We start from the raw sequence: 24,832 nt of genomic DNA on the forward strand, positions 1-24,832 counted from the left end.
GATATACTAGCTCAGTACAAAGAGAGAATTCCTTCTGCTGGCTTTGTGTGGCTTACAGACCTTAGGCCCAGGAGATGCATCAACTTGGACAACTCAGTTGTGGTAAACATACAGTAGTCACTAGAGTTAACATTTTTCTTTCTCTCCCAGTTACAGGTGCAGAATGGACCTACAAGCCATCGAGGTGAAGGGGAGCCAAGTAGTATTCCCATAGCTGTGGTGCTGCTGCCAGTGTTTGCCCTCACCGTGGTAGCAGCCTGGGCCTTCATGAGATACCGGCAACAGCTTTGAAAGGCTTGTTCTCTTCTGGCTCCCAGTGAACTTACCATTTCTCTCGACTTCCTTCCCTACCATTCTCCCATATCTTTCCTTCTCTCTTTGTAGCCAAAATATGATTTAAAGTGAAAGATTCCCACTGTGAACTTTGCTGTTCAAAATCCCCAAGCCTTTGTATTCTAATGGGAGAGTAAAGGTATTGTTTGAAGGAAAGCTGAAGAAAAGACTTGCTTAGAACAAGTGGGGAGTTTTGTGTTTTACCAAGATTGCCAATAGAAATTCAGCTACCACCCAAAGAGGGAAAAGTCCAGTCTTCCTGTCACCATGGGTGATACCTTTTTTCTTAGCTGGCATATCTTGAAAGCCAGTGGTAAGACATGAGAGGAAGAGGGGATTTTTCTTTTAATGATCTTCCTTGAGAAGTGTTTGTGGCCTTTATTTAAATAATTTCTAATTACATACATGGGTGCCTGATTTAGACACAGGATATTGAGGAGAGCTTTTTACTTTTTTAAAAAAGCAAATACATATATATAGTACATACTCATGTGCAAATATGATAGTATCATATTGATATCTTGTGGAGACTTAAAGAGGTAAGAAAGCTACTCTCTGATTTCCAGGTTTCTCTTTTAAGGAATGATTTTAACTGAAGAATATAAAGAATTATTTGTAGAGCATGTACAGCGGGAATGAGGAAGTGAACTTTAAAAACTAATGCTCAGAGGCATTAAAAAATAAACAGCCAAATAGAAAATCATAGAAAGTATTTGTTTTCAGAATAGCTATGGTAAAATTGAGGTGCAGTGCCATAAAACAGCCCTGCTTCAGTGAATGTTAAAAAAAAAAAAAAAAAACAAAAACCAAAAATACCAAACCAAACAAAAATACTCTTAAGGTTTAATGATAAGTCACACTGCTACCTCTGGACTATTACAGTGATTTCTCAGTACCCCGCAGTGCATTAAAGGATCAGCTGAGATGACTGTGATCAGGGCTTTAGCAGTGGGACAAACCAACCCAGGGAGACAACTCTAAAAGAACGAGGTCGTACTTCAGGTGTATTATCTGACCCTCTCAGACTATTCAGTATTTCTGGTTTTTAAATAACAGGCAAAACCTGAAAGAAGGCATAAAATTAGCTCTGTTCTGGGTTAGTTATTGTCTGGACTGCTGGTTTTTAAAAAACAGCTTTTGATAAGTTAAGAAACTTTTTCAGGAAAAGGAAAAAATGGGTTTTGTTTGGTGGATGCTTTCTGGGGAAAACCTGAGAATAGACTATGGATGAATGGAAGCTATGAAATACCAGGAATATTGGTGAAGTGGAATCTATCCTCTTCATGTAGTATTTAAGTTAGTTTTAAAGCCCTGAGGATAGTAAATGGGCTAATTTCTGGCTTTAATTTCCATTCTCCAGACAGCAGGCCAGACTGTAGGCTTTATATCATTTTGACTTAAGATTATTAGAACTGTCCTTTAGATAATCAGTTATACCCAATTTTAGCAAGGACAGTCTAAGCAGCCATTTAACAAATGCTGATGGATGTTAGCTTTGTTAAGACTCATTTGCAAAGAAGGAAAATATATAACCTTTATCCTAAAAGGCTTTCTGAGTCAGTTGGGAAGAAAACACTTAAAATAGAATTAGTTGCAGAAGTTGGGATTGGTAAATTGGTGTCAGCTTTATATTGCAGACTCTTACATTGCAGAGAGAAAAGTTAACTGAGAAATGAGGCCAGTCAGAAAGTTCCCACAGAGAAAGGGAACAAACTAAGGACTCTTAAGGAGCTGACAGTGTAGTTAACAAAAGATTTCCTAAATAGGTGAGTACTGTATATCATCCATCTGGTTAAGTAACCATTAAGTTAACCGTGTAGAGCATGATGCAGTACAAAGATGTGCAGATGACTGTTGTCACAGTTTTTAGAAATTCAGAAAAGGAAGCTGTCACTTAATGGCATCAGAGTGGAAAGATATGGCATTTAAAAATAAAGAATCCTTGCCTCTGGATCAACTATTGACCATAAACAATCTTGGCATACTTTTTGCCTTTCAACCTGAATTGTTTGATACTTTTCGAAGCTCATTTAGATAATCAGACTCATTGTGGGTTCTACAGAGAAACACCAACAGTATTCCAGCTTTCATCTCCCCACTCCTGTATGTGATGTCATGTGCAGCAGCTACAGTGGGCCTGCTTACCTCCCAGGATTCCCCTCAGGCCTTGGACATTAACTCTTGAAAGAACTTATGACACAAAATGGAGCAAATGGCAAGTAGAAAAGAAAATAATTTAGATTTTTGTTTGTTTGTTTGTATACAAAATAAACACCTGACCCATCATTGGTAGTCAGTTCCTAAATTTAGGTTTTCTTGGATGTGAAACAGCATTCAAAAACCAAACATTTTAAAGTTTTATGCAAGAATGCTATTCATTATAATGATTATATGGAGAACTAAAGTTGTAAAATAATCATGTTGTGTATAGACTAAATCTAATATTTCTGCCACCTAAATTAATGGTGAAAGTTTTGAAAATTAAATATAGATATTTTCAAGACACTGTTTAAATTATTTCTCCATGTTTGTGTTGTATATATAACATGCTGTTGTAATACAATGTTCCTTGTTTCAATCATTATTTCTTTTACTGCAAAGTTTTAACTTTTGTGTGAATGGTTTCATTAATTAATTGAAACCCTAACTATGTAAAATGGGAAAAGTTTTGTTTGTTATTGCATTCTTTGCCAGAGTCTGTACCAGACTTTGCTCAGTATATGCTGTTGGTTCATGTGTCACAACTCTTGAGATCTAAGCATTGTTATACAGACTGAACATTAGAGAGTAAATTACTTTCCTAAGATACTAAAGGTGGTAATAATAGAATCAAGAGATAAACGCAGAACTTCAGGTGCTAGCATCAGAGATACTTCCTCAGTACCCATGATTCTCAAAGTGAGGTCTCTGGCCAATAGCATCAGCATTACCTGGGAATTTGTTAGGTAGCAAATTCTCAGCTCCATTTCAGACATACTGATTGAAAAACACTGCATGTGGCACCCAGCAATCCTTTTCAAAATTCCTCTTGGTGACTAATTCATGTTAAAGTTTTAAGATTCACCACTATGTGTTAGTAGTTCTCCCACTTCTCAGGTTAGTATCACCTTAATTGCTTGTGAAACTCCTTATGCCCAAGCTGCATCTCAGATGGGACTCTGTGGATCTGAGACTCAGATAGCACTAAAACAAATTTCATTAAACGATTCCATTATACAACCTTAGTTAAAACTGTTCTGTGGCATTTAAACCTAGATATTATTTAAATTATTAAATTATAGACACTATTCCAGCCAAGATCAAAAATTTCACTTGAGCAATAAAAATAATGGAGCCCAGCTGTTTGAGATTGTGCTCCATGTGTAGATATGGAGTAAAAGTTGGAATATTGTTTTGCTCTTGATGTGCTGAGGACAGAGTGATCAGCCTCCAGCAAAATGTATGATTAGTATCTCAGCTTGTGCATCTATTAAGATCCAAATATGGAACACTGAAAGCTACAAGGTAAACAGGTTCTAGGATGACTGTTTTAGAGGTGAGAAGATCAAGGCTCAGAGAGATGACCCTTATTTTAGTCAGACTTAGACTGTTTCAGATACACCTTTTTGTCTCTTTTTTTGTCTTGAATGTTTCCACTAGATGAATGCCCACAAAACTATCCTTTTTATCGCAGTGTATTTCCTTCTCTCTTGGACTTTGAAGAAAGACCAGAATTGATAGACAGCTAAAGGATATTTTAAGCTTCATGATTGGAACATGAGGTTCCATTTAACAATCCGTGAAAAACTTAACTACTCAGTCAGATCAGTTCTTTCAATCCCAGAAGTATGGAATTTGGCAGTGGGTATTCTTTTTATCGTGTGAATAAGCAATTAAAAAATATATTTGAGTTGGAGACCAGCCTAGGATACTTAGTGAGTTCAGGCCAGTCTAAACCACATAGTGAGACCTTGTTTTAAAAAACAAAGCTAAACTAAATTAAATGTATATAAATTTGAAGAAATGAAGCACAGAACCATAGACTGTTGAAAATGGAGGCAAGTAGAATCCCTGTAGTTTCTATAGAGCCAATAAAAATTTTATGATAGCCACCTTTAATATAAATGTTTCTTTGGACAAATGAGAACTTTTTTCCTTCAGCATGAGTGTCAGCCACATGCTAGGTCCTGAATATAGAAAGATAAATAAAATATGATTGCTCTAAGCTGAAATTGCACATGTGAGTGGAGGCTCTTGAGGCTAAAGTATATTTTTTTAACATCACCTAGAAGCAGACCGTTGAATTCTGAAGCTTTCTACCTCTCACAGTAAGTTCCGAGAGTTGGCTGTTTTCCCTGGGTAAACCCCTTTTTCTATTGCTCTTTTAACCCCAAATCTTTTTGAGACCAGCATTTACATCCAAAAGATCAATTATGATCTAAAGGAAGACAGTATTTTAAGGAATTCATTTCTGATTGGAACCAGATTCTTAACTGCCATATTCTCTTACATTTATTTGTAGACTACAAAACCTGACACACTTGATAAGAATCTATATTATAACATGGTATTGCTGCTTGTAACAAATTGGATTATTGCAACCACTACAGCCTGTTATAAAAAGCTTTCCTCACTGTTAATATTCTCTTTATTTTTCAAGTTGGGGGGAGTAGGTTTATTTACATACACACACACCCAAATCCTTCATAAATTTCTTGAGTAATCCCCGGAAATGGAGATGATCTTTCTTCCTAACTTGCAGTTTTGCAAATGAACACAGAGAAGTGAATCTCATTTTAATGCTGTGCCTACAATGCTGATTTGAATGAGTTTCTATTTACTGAACTGTATTTTACCTCCAGTCTGTGTTAGTTCTTATAAGAATATCTTCCTTATAAACTTTGTGTTTTTTGTTTCCTTTCTACCTGATTCTCATGTCAGCTTAGATCCCTGGACATAAATACAAATCCATATCTCAGATCATATAGGTGCCCAATAGCAATGTGAAAAACATGTGGACGTAAAACCATTTTAGGAACTATCACTACAAATTAAGTATGTTAATGTGGCTGTCAAAAGCTATGATAACTTGAAATTTTGCCATTTGACCAGATACAGCAAATGAGATAATGTATCTAACTGTGCCTTGTGAACTGTGGCATTCAATAAAATCTTGTTGAATTTGTCATTGAATTTTTATAATCCTTTTTCACCTTACCTTGAAGATCATTAAATAAATATCTTGTTTTTCTGCTACTTCCTTGGAAAAATACCTGACATAACAGTGGGAAGATGAAATCTGAATCATCACTTTGAAGCCTAGCTTTGACTTAGGAGGTAAGGGATATTACATTGATATACTGCTAATAATAAAATTGGCAGTTACTAATCTTTTGTTAGAAGTTTGGTTATTGTTTGCAGCCCCTCACATCTATTCATTTAAGGTTTATGGCTACTCTAAATAACTGCTATTAGCCCTATTTTACAGATGAGGTACACAGGGAGGGGTTAAGTAACTTGCCTGGCTCATACAGTTAGTAAGTGCCAGAACTGGGATTTAAACCTAGGCAGTGCGCCTATAGTTCCAGATACACTCTATTTTCCATGGTTCAGCATACTGCACTGGGCTGCCCTTTTGTATACCCAATGGCAAATTCTTACAACTATGCAAGGCAGCATCAATGTTATCATTTTTAGAGATGAGTTAACTTTACAGTTAAAGAAATTAGTGAGTTTCTCAAGACACATAGCTAGTAAGTGCCAGAACTGGATATTTACTTCAAGCCAGCGAGAATTCCATTTATCCTGTGATCCTTTTAGAACTTTTAGTGATACAGCAGTGCTGCAGCACATATGCCATAAATTCACCATCACTGTCTTATAGCTTATATCATAAAAAACAACAGAACAATAGAGGACAATATTCTAAAACAATATTTGTAATCACTATCATAAGAGAAATGTTCATGGGACAAGCAGTTCATGGGACTAACTGGTTTCAAATTGGACTGAACAGGAAATGGAGAGAAGGACCAAAATAAAACTTGAGATTTTGATATTGAAAAGTTAGAAAACCATTAAGAATCCTCATTTCTGGAAATGTTCCAGAAATTATCTGCATTGTCAAAAAATTCGATACCCAAGTGAAAGAGTTTATCTAGAGAAGTTCACAGATAAGCATCACCTTCAAGTGTGTTACAAAAGCAGTTTTTTCAATCTAGTCTCTCACCTACTGAATCAAACTAGTGACAGGGCCCAGCAGTCTCTGTTTTAATAGTTTTTAGGCACAAGAAATAAAGACTCCAGTTTACAATCCTAAAGACAGTAACAAAAGTCTGAACTGGAGTGGAAGGAGTGAATTCCAAGGAAATAGTTAATATTACCAAATTCTATGTGAGTTTGGTGGTACAACCATGTAATCCCAGCACTTAGGAAGATCACTAAGAGTTTGACGGCAGCCTGGGCTCCATAGTGAATTCAAAGCTAGCCTGAACTGTGTAGTGAGAACCCTGTCTCAAAAAATTAAAATAAATTTTAAAAATTACTGATTTCTCAGGGCGCAGATTGCATAAGCACCTGCCTGGCAAGCACAAGGTCATGAGTTCGATCCCTAGTACAAAAACAAAACAAAAAAACCCTCCAATTTCTACAGGGAGTTCAGTTCTATTTGGGATTGATCTCTCATCTTTCTGTTCTAGTCTTCACATTTGCAAATACTCTCTTCCAAGTCAGGTGGAGAAATAGAGGGTGAAGAAAGGGATTAGCAAATTGTCTTATTTTAATAAACTTTGACCTGATTAAAGTCCCCCTTGGATTAAATGCAAATGGAGCTCCCTCCCAATTTTTAACTTCAAACTCTGAAATACTCTCATTTACCTATTTTCATCTTATGCACATGCTAGTCAGAGTGATAATGACTATATTAAATAATCCAGTGTAGCAATATTCTGTCTTATGTATGAGAGGCTACTGGAGCTCTGAGGAGGGAATAATTTACATTGCCTGTATAAATAGAAGTACTACACAAACTCAGATTCCCAGAGCTGTGTAATGAAAATGAAATTCATGGCCTACTCAAGGAATAGTATCTTTTCCAGGATGGAATATGGAAATGAACAGTGGCGAAAAGGCAACAGTCATATAAGTACTGCACATTGATTGTCTCACTGCAGCTCCACAAAAGTCATAAAGAATTTAAGCCTTGCTAAGAAAATAGAGTGGATATTGTAAGCAAAATCAGGGAATCTGATTATTATGTATGTCTTCCAATACTGTGGATTGATTTAAGAAGCTGTTTTGTTTTTTTATTTGACCCTATAGTCTTCCAGGCATGGTTATCATTGAAGCAGTCTAAAAGATAGATCTGAAGTTTCTCCTATAAATACCACATAAGGGACTATTTTAATAGGTATGAGGATGATAACCAGGAACATTTCAGTTCAGTTCATTGGAGAAAGGAACAGATGGGAAGATTTCAAATATAGACTAGGAGGTGTTACTCTGTTATCTGCACAATGGGTGAAGCTTCCTGATTCACTCTGCCAAAGGGAACTCTAAGGACTTTGTTCTCTAAGCTATCACAGTGTTTTCGAAATGCGAAATGCCTTGTTAGACTGTTAGAAAGCCAGTTTCTTTAAGGCAAGAATAGCTTTTTTTGTGTTCCTAGAGTCTTCCGGAAAAATGGTTGCAAAAAAGTTGTATGATTGTTGAACCCTGTAAAATAGGTTTTCATAAATGACAATATTACAGGCTCTCACAACAGAAATGTTAGTGCTAAGCAAAACGTAACACTGGTTACGCTCACTCTAAACTTTCTAACGATTTACTGTTAAAACACTTTATTAAATTGGTGAATTTCCCCAACCCACAAGCAAGAATACAGACCAGAGTATTAGCTTCAGAATACTGCTCCCCCCACTTGAGTTTATTGCGCCAAGAAAACGTAGTCAAAAAAGAATACGCCAGATACTGGCTTCCATATCAAATTGACAGCAAACCGCATTCCGGCCTCTTAATTCCAGCTACACAGCGCCATCTCGGAACTAAAGATATGTGGTCTCAAATTTCTGGGCGGACAAAGGAATGTGTACTCATCGATCGATTATTTCTGTCTGGCCGGAGACTTATCAGGGGAGGACACCACCAGGAAAAGGAGGTGAGTTGTAAGAGGACGCTGAATTGTCGGAGGGCGCTCTAGGTCGGCTGGTGTGACTCTAAACGGGCTGAAGTTTCAGTTATGTTCACACCCGCGGTGATGCGAGCGTTGCGTAAGAACAAGACCCTTCGCTACGGAGTCCCTATGTTGGTGAGTTCAGTGAGAGGAAAGTGGGACCCCCCCCCCCCCGGTTTGCTGCATCAGAACTTTGGCGAGTTTGTAATAAGAGGAAACAAAATAGGATGTAAACTAGCAACGAGCTCTCGAAGACTGAGAACTTTTAGACACTTCTAGTCGTCTACATAGCAGTATCCCTCCACCCCCATCTCTTCCTGTTAGTTACCAGTGTGTCTGTGACATCTTTCCCATCGAGAATGTGATTGTTATTATCTCCGTTTTACAGCTGAGTAAACTAAGTCTCAGAGAAACCAGAGTAACCCCAGTGTCTGTGATTACTAAATTTGTTTATAGGGTTTTGTAATACACCAAACAAGACCTCAGGAATAATGTTTAGCACAGTATCCGCTACACAGTGGGCCCTCAAGGGGTTGCTGTGTTACCATTTCTAAAGCAAGTTTTGAAACGGCTTTGGTGTTCATATGGCTGCATTGAATTTTGCGCTGAATTGCTGAAAGATGTCATGAGGGTAGTTTTAGGTTGACATAAGACCAAACCGATTTGGAATCCAGACAGGCTTTAGTTGCTGTGTGAGCACAGACTAGTTATTTTGCTTCTGCCTCCGTGTCATTATAAATAAAGTAACTTAAGCATATAAACAAAAGTAGCTTTTAAAAAAATACACAGTAATTTATTGCTTTGGTATAGCTATTGCCACAGGTGAAGATAACCAGCTTTTGCATTTAAGCAGGACTAAAGGGAAAAAGGTGATTTTAAAAGGTTTTTTTTCCCTCATCTGATGAATCTGAGTTTTTTTCATCTCTAGGAAACTACTTCAAATATATTTTTGAAGAGTTTGAGGAGAATTGCCTTTATAAAATAACAGTAATTATATCTATGTAGAGATAGCGCATGTTTAAAAAAATATTCTCTGCAGATTGCTCTGCCACTTTGAAACAGTGTGATTGTGGTCACTGACTTGTCCTCAGCATGCCCCTATGGAAATCATTTTTGATGTTCTCACCTTTCAAAATTACCAAAACAAAGGTTTTGAAACTGTTATACATTGAAGTACTTTGTAGGATTTTCCTTTCATGAAGTGGAAAGTATCTCAGTACTTCTTCCCAAGAAGGATTCACTGTTCTGTGAATCCTATTGGACCTAGGAGCCATGTTTCTGAATATTGGCCCCACACCTGTAAATAATTTCATACAGCAAAATTCTGTATTCAAGACTAATATCCAACTTTATTGGAATGAATTCAAGAAACACATCCTCATACTCATGTGTTAGACAAATATGCCATCACTACTGTGTTTATATTCAAGTTGAAATTACAGTATTTTCTTTCTGTTTATTAATACTTCCTAGTACTCTTTATTCAACAATATAGAGGGGGACTTGGATTACCAGATGTATGCTAATAATACTCTTTCCTGTCTTCTAAACCACTTGAAAATGTTTGTTTCAACTTCCATACTGTGTCTTTAACCCTTAGAATTTACTTTTCTAAACTGACTAGTGACCTGTTTGTTCATACACACACACACACACACACACACAATTCTCCAGCAATGTTCACTTACTTGTTTTTAGTATATTCCCCATTCTACAGCCATTATCACATTCTGCTCATCCAGTTTAACTGATTTTTTTGTTTCAGTTGCTGGTTGTTGGAGGTTCCTTTGGTCTCCGTGAGTTCTCACAAATCCGATATGATGCTGTGAAGATTAAAGTAAGAACTCTATTGGAGTTTTACTTATGTCTTTATATGTATATGCTTATTTACTGTTCTCATTGCTGAAACAAAATATCTGACACACAAAAATAAAGAAGCAAAAGTCTGTTTGGCTCATAGTTTGTAGAGGTTTCAGTCCATAATCACTGGCTCCAAGGGAAGATAGGTTGGCAAAGGGCCATCATAGAGAAGGACAGTTCATGGCACCCACAAGATAGCAAAAGCAACAAGGGAGAGAGACAAGACTATTTCTGTCCCTTATATTGTATGCAGGCTCCCTGGCCTAGCATGGGTGTAGGGCTCACACCCTTCCTTAATCCTAGCCAGAATTATGCAAAACTAGGCAGTAGACTGATTGACTAATCACGCATCCTTAATCCCAGCACTGTACAGTCTAAATTCAGCCACTTCTGAAAAAGCTCCATCTAAAACTATGTCTCATGATTATGAGACTTTGTGAAGCTATCTAGATACAAACTATAACATGTTTTGGTTTAGTATACTTCACAGTCTGAGTTTGCTGTCAGGGAGATTCCTGTTGTATGTCCTTTAATCTCAGTTTTTTTCATTGTAGCTCTGTGTGATGATTTATCTAACCCCAAGTAGCACCCATCTACCTGGTTTCTCTCCTTGGTTTTGATTCTGAATCTGTGCCAGGTTTGTCAAGTGCACTCACGGGGGTAAAATGGGTTTTCATTTTTTTAATTTTCAGCTCTTGCGGAAGCTCCACTAATGAGTCTTGTCTCTTAATCCCTAAAAGACTGCCAATACTAGGATTTTGTTTTGTTTTATAAATTACTTGAACATCATTGGACACATTTTTAATTTTATTATGTACTGAAAAGAAAGACACAGGAAGATAATCAAAAGGTTATACAGTAGAATACTATCTTAGGTAGAGGTTTTTTTTTTAATGTATGTTAGTAGCACATGATTAAACACAACTGAAATTAGTACTGATGTAATTTTGGAACCACAAATAGACATATGTTGGAACTTTTGGGTCTTGCTTTTATTGTACATCTTTTCTTTCATTCACATCATTTTAATCTCTTTAAGTCATCTTTCTAGTGGAATCCTCTGGTTATCCTTCAAGTTTACTTTGTTCTCATTCCATTTAGTCACTTGCTATCCAGTGTTCTGTTTAATTTGTGGTTTGTTTGTTTCAGCAGTCACATTTGTCTTTCCTAAAGACTATGCCATAAAAAGTAGCATGATATAAACTCCCACGTACTACTGTGGAATCTTATTTTTTAACAGTCCTTATTTTTGCTTGTTGGAAGGTATTCTTTTAGTTTTTAAGTATCGTATTATATTTACTAGAATCATTAATCTTATTGCTATATAATGTAATTTAGGTTAGCCTCCACAGTCAGAGGGCCAAGGCTCAAAAACATGTTCTACCTCTTTGACAGGTTGTTCAAACACATTATGTTCTATACATTACATGTCATAATAGAGATAAAAATAATATCTCTTAGATTTTGTGAGGATTAAACAAAGATGTCAAAATGCCTGACACATAATGAATGCTCAGTAGGTAGTAGCTGTTTTTAGTTGTAGTAGTGATGGTAGTATATTAGTTATTTTTATCTGATTGAAGTGGAGATTTGCTGTCTAAGTTACTTTTTCATTGCTGGGACAAAATACCCAACACCCACAAGTTAAAGGAGGAAAGATTTATTTTAGCTCATAGTTTTGTAGAGATCTCAATCCATAGTCACCTGGTTTCAAGGCAAGGCAACATGGCAGTCACCTATGAAAGTATGTGGATTGGAGGATGTTTTAGTTACCTGTCTCAGTGCTGAGACAAAATACCCTATACCCAAAATTAAAAGAAGAAAGATTTGTTTAGCTCACAGTTTGTACAGATTTATGTCCATAATCAACTAGCTCCAAGGTAGGCACATGGCAGAAGTCAATAGTTCATGGCAGTAGAAGACAGCAAAAGCAACAAGAGAGAAAAAGGACAAGGCTCTTTCTGTCCCTTATGTTGTATGCAGGCTACTCACTCTAGGGCAGGTGTAGCACTCATACCCTTAATTCTAGCACTGGACCATGAATGAATCAAAAACTCTAGATTCAGCCACTGCTGAAAAGCCTGCCCTTCATGGCTGCAAAAGGCTTTGAGGGGACATGCAAACCATAATAGGGGGCCATCTAAGTAACATTTGACCCTTAGCCCCTCAAAAGACCGATGTGTATCCCTTTATGCACAATGCATTTAGTCTATCTCTGAGAGATGCTAGTTTCCTGACAGTTTCAGCATTGCTGAAAAATCCAAGTCCAGATTCTCCTTTGGGATTTAAGGATAACTTGTAACTGCAAGACCTGTAAAAATGAAATGAAAGTTAAACACTTCCACAATTCAATGGCACAAGGTAAACATTCCCATTTCAAAAGATAGAAATAGGGGACTACAAAGGAATGGGACCAAAGCAAGGCCAAAATTCAGAAAGGCAAACATTAAATCCCAGCATTCTTGCCCCAGCCTCCAGGGCAACCTGTGGCAAAATGTGAGCTCCAGAGGGCTTGTGGGGTTCCACCTTATAGCAGTGCTGGTGATTGCAGCCCCCATGGCCTCACTCATGCTCACTTCTTATGTCTTTCCTCAGATGAGTCATATTTCTGGTTTCTCCAGACTTACGGGCTCTCCACTGCAGCTTTACACTCATAGCTTTACACACTGCCCTCTTAGGGACACCTTGCCTAGTCTCCTAGGCCTTCTGAGATCTGGGTAAAAGCCTTCCTGACCTTACAACTCTTGTGTTCTTCATGCACCTAAAACTTGCATAATGGGATGAAGTCCAGATCTGCTGCCAGCTGGAGCAGTAACCAGCCTTCTCTCTTAGCTGTAAGAATCAAGTGCCTGGATTGCTGAGCACTGTGAACTCAATCTTGAACAAATTACCTAGGCCATCACCATTCTGGAATATGGAGCTATGGCGCTCTCCTGTTAGCACAAAGTCTTTTTTACCTTTCTAGTTTTGAGATTGCAAAGGATGAAGAACTGTTGGTTCTTGTGATATCTCAGGCCATCTTTTCTATTGGCCTGTTCTGAAGTACTTTACTTTTTAATACTAATCTTTTCAGCCACTAAGTTGTCCTCCACTCCATCTTTATAGGCACAACTTTATTGGAGCTTCCTTTTTGGCTGGATACAAACTTTTAAAATTATTGTGTTTGCTCTTGAAAATCTCAAAATACAGTTAGACAAAAGCCCCCAACAGTAGCCATTGCCACTGCATCAACATTAGATTGCCTTGAAGGTCCACCAGATTAGTCCTTTTCCCTTAAGCTCAGTTTTCTGAAGTGTCTCTGGACATGGGCAAAATGTAGACAAATTTTCTGCCAAAGCATAACATGGCCTGCAGTGCAGCTGCCAGTAGAGTCTCTCTCAACTGAAACCTCTTGAGCCTGGTCTTTTATTTTTGCATTACTGTCAACATTCTGGTCTTCAGAGTTCTAACCAGAATCTCCCAACAGCTTGGCTTACAGCATTCTAGGGCTGCTCTTAGTTAGAATCTCTGAAACTTTCCAAAATCCTCATGCTAGCCATTCCTAAAGGCTTCTGAACCACAAAGGCAGGGAGCTTCATAGCAATGACCCCACTCCTGGTGTCAAACTCTTTCTTAGTTCTTTTCTCATTGTTGGGACATAATATCCAACCCTCACAAGTTAAAGGAAGAAAGGTTTAGTGTGTAGAGATTTGAGTTCATAGTCAGCTGATTCTAAGGCTGGGCAGCCTGGCAAGGGGCATAGCAAAAGAGAAACAGTTATTAATTTGGCGGGGAGGAAGCAGCAAGCATTTTTCCTCTTTTCTTGTTCGATCCAGGCTACAAGCCTATTAATTGGAAACCTGTACCCAGGATAGGTCTTCCCTTTAAGTTCATCATCCACACCTTAGAAAAATGCTACACCAATAAATGAATTAATCCAGTATCACATATCCATGTACCAGTCCTAAAAATCCCACCCATGAGCACAGAAGGCTTTGGGGGCCTCTCTAGATAACAGGCCAGAACATTTGTAATGTGTTTTAAATTGGTCACACTAGCCCAGTCATCCCTTCTGTGATTTAAAGTAAAAAATGGAATGTAAGAAATTTAAATAATTTATGGTTCCTCTTTGTTTTCTGTAGGTTGATCCTGAATTGGAAAAAAAGCTGAAAATGAACAAAATATCTTTAGAGTCAGAATATGAGGTATGATGTTATAGTTTATGTTTTATAACAGTTTTACTGTGGTCATGATTGGTTCTCTCTGCCTTAAGATAATATTGTAGAAAAATTAGTTATTTTAAATATATGGTATTGATAAATAGCAGATTAAATATCTGTTATCTGAAATATTTGGTGTTTCAGATTTTTAGTTTTTCAGATAGACTTTACCAGTTAAGCATCTCTAATTGGAAAAATCTAAAGTACTGCCAAAAGTTTTGTTGTTGCTGTTTTCTTTTTGTGGTGTTGACAATTAAAGCCAAGACCTTGCCCATGCTAGGTAGTTCTCTATCTTTGAGCTATACTCTCTAGCCCAAAACCTGAAATTTTTGAGCATTGTGTTAGTACTCCAGAATTTTCAGAGTTCAGATTTTTAAAGGATGCTCAGCCTGTATATAGTCATTTGAAAAGAAAATGAAAATGGAGTCATATTTTATATACCATGAATAAATAAATTGCATATGGAACAAGGATCTAAAATTAAGCGAAACACTAAATGTAGTAGGAGGAAGGAAATGCAGATTTTTTTGTAATATTAAGTCAGAGAAGCCTATTTAAATATGGAGTAAAACCCAGAAACTGCAAAAGTGAAGATGTATGAGTTTATACATTAAAAATCCAGAATTTCAGCCTTAAAAAATTCTAGAGTAAGTCACAAGTTAAATGAGAAATCCTAAAAATGTTTTATATCTTTATCATGGCTAATTAGTTAATATAAATACGAAGAATATCTACAAATCAGTATGAAAAAGGTCAGCAGAGCTGGGGATTTAGTCCAGTGGCGTATGGGACAAACAAGAAGTTGCAAGTTCAATCCCTGGTACAAAAACAGAAAAGGTCAGCAAATCAGTTGGTCAGTAGAAATGTGGGCAAAACATGTAAGGAGTTTAGAGGAAAAGAAATAATATTTTATTCTGACACTTATAAAGAAATGCTTAACTTACCAAAACAGTAATGATAAAATTATAGCAAGATGTCATTTTCAATCAATCTGATTAGCAAAAATCAAAAGGCTTAATATTAATAGCACATTGTATTACAGGATGTGATGAGGTGACCATTTATAGTTTAATCATTTTTTGACTGAATCATATTCTCCTCTTTGTATGTCTGACCATTTTTTTATTGAAAGTTGGACGTGAAGAGATTTCTGAAAAGTGCTGATTCTCATTTTACCTGGCAGCCAAGTTATTGGCGATCATTTTGAACTTGGGTTTGTGTTTTAAAAGGGAGAACCTGTAGAAAGGCTGTGGCATTTCCTAGATGGCTGTAACTTGATGTTGCACTCATTCTTCAAACTGTTTCCCCAGAGAACCTTGGGCGTGCTTGGGTTTTAAATTTTGCTGTATATAGTCATTTGAAAAGAAAATGAAATGGAGTCATATTCTTCTAAAGTCTAAAGTAGGTATTCTTCTCAAGCATAATCCCCGCTCCTAAAGAGCAGCTTTTTAGGTGTGTTAGCTAGCAGTAAGGAGAGGTCCATAGTCTGCCAAGGCTCACAATCTAATTTTCATGGCATTGCTGTTCTTCAATATTTCTTGTGTCTGTTCCACACTGATTCCTGTGGCACTTAGCTAGTAATTGGTAGATCTTAAGTGTCTTTCCTTGCGCACACGTACAATCTAGCATTCATTCACTGTCTTTTGTAGAAATAACTTTTACATGACCTCGTTCTATCAATCTTGCTTGTCTAAGATTGATTTTAATTCTCTAGTGTATGCATCTCATTTCATTAATGGCCATTATTATATTAAAATCTTTTCATATCTTGAGATCATTTCATAACAACACTTGAAAATACCCTCTTCCATACTAAATTAATAAAATTTTGTTCCTTCATACATATTTAATTCAGTCTTTTCATGTGCTTTTATTCACTGCTTCCCTATTTGGTCAGAAATTATTACTTGCTACTTGAGGATATGTAAGTAATAAATCAGGAATGATGCTACAAAAATGTATTTGGCAGATTTTTCCTTCTGGTTCTTACAGAAACCATGGAATTGGAGCACTGAAAAAAATCATATCAAATGTTTATCCTTGTCTTTTCCTTATTACTTATGAGGCAATCAATGCCTTCATGGCTTAAATAAATGCTAAAGGTTATATAGCTAATTAGTAAAACCATAATGCTTAGTTACCCAAACATTGAGGTAAAGTTAGACCATATTTCCCATCTTTAGTTAGAAGTTATCCTGTATTGTATTAGTTTCTTTTTTTCTGTTTTACTAAATTACTCCAGAACAGTCAAAGCAGTAAATGTATAAAAAATCTTTTCAGAGTGAAGGTCAGTACAAGGAAGAAGGAACATTTTTTTTTTTTTTTGTCTTTTTCCTTTTTATCGGTACCGGGGATCGAATTCACGACTGCCTGCTTGCAAGGCAGGCACTTATGCCGCTGAGCTAAACCCCCAGCCCCAAGAAGGAACATTTTATTTTCCTTTTATCCTGTCTTCCTGTGTTTGAGAGACTTTTCAGACTAAATGAAAGTAAAATGATTAAACTTGTGGTTGAAACAAGTTTTAACTACTCAGAAGGATATTGCTCATATGGGGAAAGTGTTTTTATGGCTAAGCTCAGGCTTATTTCTCAGGTACAAGACAAATCATAGTGGTCTCTTATAGAAGACTTCAGGTCTCTAGGTTTTCTTTGCTTCTTTTCTAAAAATCAGTTACGCTAACCTTTTTAGTAATTATTATGCTAGTTCACCTTTCAGATTTATGTTGTTTTCCTAGCTTCTTACCTTTCTTTATGCTATTGAAAAATAAAGCATGTTGACACTTTTTTCTGTGTTAGTGGTTTTATTACTTTGGGTGAAAAACATAGCCATTATCATTAGTAGCAAGCAAGAAAAGTTTTAAAGTCTAAGAAATACAACTTTTTCAGTGAATGTGTTTGGTTTACAGCATACATGTGTGTTATAATTCTATTTGAGGCCCTATTGGATTCTTTCTCTTCATTTATTCAGTGATTTCCTAATGAAAGCCACAGGCTCCTACCCTAACATGTATACTTTTAACTTTTGTGGTTCTATAGAAAATAAAAGACTCTACTTTTGAAGACTGGAAGAATATTCGCGGCCCAAGGCCTTGGGAAGATCCTGATCTCCTTCAAGGACGAAATCCAGAAATCCTTAAGACTAAGACAACCTGACTATGCTCATTCTTTTTTTTAAAAAAAATGTTAATCAACAGGACGTATTGGTCCAGGACATACTGGACATAAAATTCTACTTCTGTGGAAAGTTGGTAGATAGATAGATGATAAACTAGATTTGATAGATGATAAACTTGATTTTAAAAAGTCAAGTATACAGTTTTTCTTTTTCCCAGATAGTCCACTTACAAATGAAAGTAACAGTATTGACAACATAAAAAGAATTTCAACAAAATTGTGTGTACTGTTATCAAAGTATGTTGCATTTCATGTCCATTAGTGCAACATTTTGCTACCTCATGCTTATTTCTAATGAAAATAGTAGATTTACATTCAAATTCTCACAGTAAAATTGAGCAGTGATTTCATGCTAAACTTATGTAGGAAAGTAATCCTGATCACCTAATCTTGATATTATTTGTAATAAATCATAGTATGCTATCCAGTCTCTAAAGCATTAGTTGATGAGTGTGTTGACACCATGTGTACGTATGTCATCAATTTTAAGGGAGTAATATTAATATTCTCTGTTAAACAAAAAATGTTAAAGAAATTATATAGTTCCCTGTTAAGCTAAAAATAATGAAGTAATACCTGACTGTAAGCGGATATAGCAAATTGTTAAGGTAATTCAGAGATAACTGTTATTTGGTAAAACCTTATTTAAGATGTGCTTTATACCTTAGCATAGGTTGCATAAAAATTTATTCTAGCTTTTTGTTTGATTGGTTGGTTTTGGTTTTTAATTTTAGGTTTGCCATAACTGATCCCTAGTAAAAGAAAGACAGTTTGTTTTTTGTGGTTTTTTTTTTTTTTTTTTTAACTTGTTTTCTTTTTACCCTTCTTGAACCTTTACCTTCTGGTATTTTTATGCTTAATTCTAAATGACTAGTGTCTCAAATAGTTGCACTGCAATTACAAAAAATCAAATCTGGCCCACATTTATCACAGTCAAAACTTATATTCTTGTCAGCCAGGTACTTCAGTAAAGAGTACCCTGATTATCTTGTGATGATAATTTATGATACGGATGATTCATAAAACTTAGTTATCTGGAAGAACAATAGGTTTCATTAGAGAGACTGATTAATTGGTTGATTGATTGATTCACCCAAACCTCACTGCTACAAAAAACTACTCAAAAGTGGGTCATAGACTTAAATGTAAAAATCTTTTGGGAAAAAATCTTCTAGTAAAAAGTTTATACTAAATATTCGTAATGTTCGAATATTATGAACAAAAATGTTCGTAAAAGAAAAACTTATCAAATTGAGCTTATCAAAATTACAAACTTTTCCTCATTAAATATTGTTAAAATGATGAAAGATATACAGACTAAGAAAAAGTATTGACAAAAGACTTACGTCTAGAATACATTGAAAACTCCAATAAGTTTTCAAAAATCTATTAATAAAATGGGCAAAAAGCAGATACTTTATTTTTTAAAAATGGATGGAAAATAAGTACATGAAAAAAACGTTTGATATCAGTACCCACTAGGGAGATGTTAATTTAAACCACATTGAAATATGACTAAATACCTATTAGAATAGCTGAAAAGCAAGATGTGGTGGCACACACTTGTAATTCCAGGTACTCAGGAGAATGAAGCAGGACAGAATTGCAAGTTTGAGCCAGTGTGGAGGACCTATCTCAAAAACACAAAAAGCTGGGGACGCCACAGTGGAGGATAGCAACAGACAGGAAGGACTACTAGTTGGTGGTGAGTGCTGAGGACTCAGTCCTCCCACACGAGACAGCGATTGACCAGGAGCCATCTAGGAGAGGGTCCAGCTGAGCTCAGAACTCAGAGCTGCTGCTGGCTCCATCAAATGGTTTCCAACTGTGCTCAGGCCTGCAGGTGTGTGGATGGTTGCAGGTCAAATGAATAGTCTCAGCCAGAAAGTGCAGGCTCACTGAAATTATCCAGTAGCCCCCTGAAAAGTTCCTGCTGGCCTGCTGAATGGATGCGCACAGATCAGGACTCTGTCTCCACACATCTACCAGTGATGGCAGAGACAAACCTGGAAATAGACACTCTCTCTCTCTCTGTCTCTCTCTTTCTCTTTCTCTTTCTCTGTCTTTCTCTCTCTCTCTCTCTCTCTCTCTCTCTCTCTCTCTCTCTCATCATTCTCATTGTTGTGGTTTTGTTTTGTTTTTTACTTTTTATTTGGGTTTTTTCTCCATTGTCTGATCTTTTTATATGAGTATGAATGTGGTTTCTACTCGTTGTGGTGGTTGTTCTATTCTTGTTTTCTTTATCTCTTCCTTTTCTCTTGCACTCCAGTGTTCTGCACCAGTTTCCCAAAGTTAACATGATCACCTTTGTCCTCCAGCTTCTAATCTCTTCCTCTTCTTCCACTTCTTTATTTTCTCTTTAATCCATGTTAAATTTAACCCCTGAGGGCAAAATTGATACATTAAGGACTTTTAAACTACATATAATTTTCTAGTTTGTTTTAGACTTTGTTATATAACCACAAATCTAGTTCATATGGTTAAAAGTGGCAAATTAATGGTTATCTCAGTTTGTCATTTTCTAGGCTGTTCTGATGCTAATGGTACTACTGTAAACAAAAGTGATATAATTGTTCTAAACAGCTGTTCTTCCTGGTATTCCATGACTGAGATTGACTGAGGGTCACCGAAAATACTGTGGCAAAGTATAAAGAATCAGGTACTGGGTCAAACAAGCAGCAACTTTTCATCTCCCCACAAATTGAAGAGGTAGGATCTTTCAACAGACTCAAAATCCAAAAACCAGCTACAGCTAGAAGATACCTCACAGAGGTAGTCATTCCCTAAAGGTTCTAAATACTACCAATAAAGCAACCCACCATAGGCAGCATCACCACAGGAATTAAACTAAAAAAAGAAAAAAAAATGAGAAGACATTTAAAGAAGCTGTAACCTCAGACATCTAGTTGACCAAAGGCAAACCCAGGGGACAATGAAATGGGGCATTCCAAAAGCCTCCCACCTGACCTCTCTGAAGTGGTAACAACAAAATAATTGAGGCTCTGGAAAAAATCAAATGAGAAATAATTTCTCAAATAACTTCAGAGATAGTATCCACAATGAAGATCATACTCAGTAACTCTAGAGCAGATACAGATAAAAAAAATAGATGAGGTTAAGAAAATTATGAAAGTCATGAATTCTCAGCATAGGAAAGAAATGGAATCCATAATGCAGATTCAGGCAGATACTGGCAAAATAAAAATTCCAGTGAAAGTATTTGCAACAGATTAAGCTAATGTGAGGACAGAATCTCAGATATAGAAGACAGGCTTGCAGTTAGCTATCATGAAAATAAAGATTTCTTAAGAATAGTAAGGGACTATGAGAAATCAATGCAGCAGCTGCTAGATGAGGCAAAGAAGAATAACTTAAGATTGATTGGAGTCAATGGAAAGAAAAAAACAGGAGATAGCAAAGATGATATTAGAAACTGTTCATAGATATCATGACAGAAAACTCCCCTGGTAGAAAAAAAGAATTTTGACACAGATACAGAACTCCAATTAGCTATGATTAAAAAAAATCTAAAACCAGGCGTATCATAGTCAAGATTCCAGAAATTCAACACACAAGAATAGAATCTTAAAAGCTGTTAGGGGCAAAAAAAAAAAAAAAAAAAAAAAAAAGTGTAAAGACCTACTCTCACTAAAGGCCTCATAGAACTATAGAATGCTCCTTATTTCCTGTTACCACATCAGTCTGGATGTAGTCATGGGAGTTTACTTTGTACAGTACATCAACTTCAAGATTCAAAAAAAGAAAAAAGATAGTTTGAAGAGACAAGCATCAGAACTCAACTCAGCTATTAAAGGTTGGAATTGTTAGATTGGGAATTTAAAATTGATTAATGTGATAAGAGCACTAATGGAGAATATATAAATTGTGCAAGAACAGATGGATAATAAAGGCAGGGAAACAGAAGAAAAAGTAAAATTCTAAAAATACAAACTAACAAATGCAGAATCCTTTTATTGGATCATCAGTAAAGTGAACATGATTGAGGGGGAAAAAAAAAGTAAAAGGGGAGAGAGAGAAAAGTAAATGTATCATACTAGCACTAATGAAAGCTGAGGTCCCTGTATTCATTTTAAACAAAGCAGAAGAATTTATAATGATAAGGGTCCATTCTTCTAAACACAGTTTTTAATGTGTATGTGTCCAACAGTGAAGCAGCAAACCAATAACAGAAAGATAGAAAATCCCCAAAATTCTTGAAGATTAAACAAGACTCTTCTGAATCACACATGGGTCAACGAAGTCTAAAGAAAAATGTAAAATATTTTCTAAGCCAGACATAGTGGTGCACACCTGTACTCCCATTACTCTGGAAGACCGAGGCAGAAGGTCTGCAAGTTAGCACAGCCAGAGCAATTCAGTAACTTAGCAGGATCCTGTCTCACAATAAATAAATACATACATACATATATACATACATACATAGGATTAGAGATGCAGTTAACAGTATAAGTACCCTGGGTTCAATTCCCAGTACCATCAGGAAAAAAAAAAACTGTAAAATGGAATCAAAATTTTATCAAATTTCATTCAAGGAAAGGTTCTTTGAGGGAAGTTTATAGAATTGAATGTATTAGAATAAAAGGAAAATATGTAAAACATGAAGCTTGTAGCTTAGGAAAAGAGAGGTTAAATTTCAAAACTGGAAAAAAAAATCAATATAGATGTAACCAGAAAATCAGAGAAACTCAAGCCAAAAGTTAGCTCATTGAAAGTATCAATAAAATGGACACAACTAGTCAAACTAAGAGTGTAAAAAGACAAAAAGTACTAATATGAGAAATAAGAGATTATTGCCAATGACTCCACCCACATTAAAAGGATAATAAAAGAACAGTGCTGTATCCATAAATTTGGTGACCACAAAATAGTTAAAATTTTAAAAGATACTGTCTACCAAAACTTAATATGAAAGTAAATCATATGAACAGGTTGTATTTATTAAATTGAATCAAAGGTTACTTTCCAAAACAGCACCAGACCCAAACATATTGACTGAAGTCTATTGAACATTTAATGATGAAATTATGGCAGTTCTGTATGACCTTTTCCAGAAAATAGAAGTAGATGGAGTGTTTCCTAATTCCAAAAAGACAAAGATGTAAGAAAAAATTATATCAATATCTCTCATTAATGTACATACAATAATCTTCAAAAAACATTAGCAAATGAAATCCCATAGTGAAAACAATTATATAACATTTTGAAGTGAGATTTATTCCAGATTTGTAAGGCTGGCTAGTTCAGCATTCAAAAAACAACATTTATTATATCAACAGGCTAACCTAGAAATCACATAACCATATCAGTAGATGCAGAAAAAGCATTAGACAAATTCCAGCACTCATTCAGTGATTTGAAAAAATGATGAGGGACTCCCTCAGCTCTTAAGGAAGGTACTTGGATACTTTCTGTAAGATCAGGATTTTTCCTTTTATCACTCCCACATAATAACATGGAAATTCCCAGGTAATGTAAGACAAAGTAAAAAATACATAGATTGGCAAGGGACTGTTAACAAATGACATGATGGTTTGTGTAGAAAATCACAAACTGGAACAAATAAGCAATTGTAAGATTATTGCAGTATACAGGTTGACATATAAAAACCATTTGCTTTTCTACATATTAGCAACAAACAGTTGGAATTCAAAAAGAATGTAGTCTGCATTAGAAGAAAAAATTCCTTTGTATAAGTATAAAATATGTACAAGATCTATGTAAGGAAGTCTGCACACCTTTGATGAATGCAATCAAGAAAGATCCAAGGGATTCAGTGTTTGTGGATAGGAAGAGCTTCAATGTTCATATGTAGAAAGACTTAATATTTTATGATTTAATTCTTCACAATCTGATTGACTCATATGTTAACCACAAGCCCAATAAAATTTTAGTAAGTTACTTGGTTGGTACAAAGTTAGTACAGTAAGTCTGTCCTCTACTTATGAGCAAGTTTTGTTTTGGGAAAATGTTTGCAAGTTTTGTTCATTAGTCTGACAAGTGGGTGATATATACCTTTGACACAAATATGCAATATAAAGCATTTAAAAATACTAAATGCAGTAGGCACCTGCCTGGCAAGCACGAGGTCATGAATTGGATCCCTGGCACTAAAAAACAAATAAACAGAGAGGCCCCTTCCTTTGTCTGGAGGAGGAGGGGTCCCGGGTTCCCGAGGCACCTCGGCCCGTACCCAGCCGCGCCTGGCCGTCGGTGTGCGGAGGAGGAGCTGCGCGGATCCCGAGCCGCCTGCAGAGGCCCCTTCCTTTGTCTGGAGGAGGAGGGGTCCCGGGTTCCCGAGGCACCTCGGCCCGTACCCAGCCGCGCCTGGCCGTCGGTGTGCGGAGGAGGAGCTGCGCGGATCCGGAGCCGCCTGCAGAGGCTCCTTCCTTTGTCTGGGGAAGGAGGGGTCCCGGGTTCCTGGGGCACCTCAGCCCGTACCCAGCCGCGCCTGGCCGTCGGTGTGCGGAGGAGGAGCTGCGCGGATCCGGAGAGCCTGCAGAGGCCCCTTCCTTTGTCTGGAGGAGGAGGGGTCCCGGGTTCCTGAGGAACCTCGGCCTGTGCCCAGCCGCGCCTGGCCATCGGTGTGCGGAGGAGGAGCTGCGCGGATCCGGAGCCGCCTGCAGAGGCCCCTTCCTTTGTCTGGAGGAGGAGGGGTCCCGGGTTCCTGAGGCACCTCGGCCTGAGCCCAGCCACGCATAGCCATCTGCGTGCAGAGGAGGAGCGGGGTAGATCCGGAGTGCCCGCAGGAGGCCCTTCCTTTGTCTGGAGGTTTGTGGATATCTCTGCAAGCAGGGAGGGATCACAGGCTCCTGAGGCACTGCGGTCTGTGGTGAGTACCCTAACCCGGCTGCGATCCAAGAGCTGTGGATCTACCAAGGGGCAGGTGGGCGCACAGTGTCCCTGAGGCCCAGCTTGTCTGGAACCGCGGAGTTCTGAACAAGCAGAGGAGGGCCATTGGTTCTGCAGGCCCAATGGCCTGGGGTAGAGTGGTGCCAGAGTCTCAGTAGCTGCAAACATAGAAGGGGATTTTCAACAGATCCTGAGGAGGCTTTCAAATAACACTTGAAACACAGAAATATAGGAAAATGACAAAACGA

General features: G+C 37.1%; 2 protein-coding genes across 4 annotated transcripts in view; both read left to right on the top strand.

The window, feature by feature from the left end:
* Synj2bp (synaptojanin 2 binding protein) overlaps window positions 1–5,500 on the top strand; it is a 42,870-nt gene extending 37,370 nt beyond the window's left edge. For both annotated transcript variants that reach the window (XM_003472387.5, XM_063241090.1), the window contains one exon: window positions 151–5,500. In XM_003472387.5, the coding sequence (XP_003472435.1) occupies window positions 151–291 (141 nt within the window). In that variant the 3' untranslated portion in view covers window positions 292–5,500. The remainder of the gene's footprint in view (window positions 1–150) is intronic.
* LOC106024969 (cytochrome c oxidase assembly protein COX16 homolog, mitochondrial) lies at window positions 2,425–18,486 on the top strand. Of its 2 annotated transcripts, XM_023566103.2 has the most exons (6): window positions 2,425–2,548; window positions 5,598–5,649; window positions 8,334–8,467; window positions 10,248–10,319; window positions 14,464–14,526; window positions 17,577–18,486. In XM_023566103.2, exons 3-6 carry the CDS (start codon window positions 8,363–8,365, stop codon window positions 17,691–17,693), a joined length of 357 nt encoding a protein of 118 aa, XP_023421871.1. In that variant the 5' UTR covers window positions 2,425–2,548; window positions 5,598–5,649; window positions 8,334–8,362; the 3' UTR covers window positions 17,694–18,486. The 2 variants fall into 2 exon arrangements, with proteins under 2 accessions (XP_023421871.1, XP_005004855.1); XM_005004798.4 differs by lacking the exon at window positions 2,425–2,548 and having other exon boundaries at window positions 5,601–5,649; window positions 8,334–8,617.
* The last annotated feature ends 6,346 nt before the right edge of the window (window positions 18,487–24,832 follow it).

The sequence above is a fragment of the Cavia porcellus genome, unplaced genomic scaffold (assembly GCF_034190915.1).
Source record: "Cavia porcellus strain 051 isolate PalLab524CR breed Dunkin Hartley unplaced genomic scaffold, mCavPor4.1 scaffold_31, whole genome shotgun sequence".
NCBI lineage: Eukaryota > Metazoa > Chordata > Mammalia > Rodentia > Caviidae > Cavia > Cavia porcellus.

Bases quoted from the DNA above. Each gene is read 5' to 3' on its own strand.
- LOC106024969 (XM_023566103.2), top strand. From the start codon at position 8,363: ATGTGGTCTCAAATTTCTGGGCGGACAAAGGAATGTGTACTCATCGAT. The intron at 8,468-10,247 runs GTGAGTTGTAAG...TTTTTGTTTCAG, and splicing joins GACACCACCAGGAAAAGGAG to TTGCTGGTTGTTGGAGGTTC. The intron at 10,320-14,463 runs GTAAGAACTCTA...TGTTTTCTGTAG, and splicing joins ATGATGCTGTGAAGATTAAA to GTTGATCCTGAATTGGAAAA.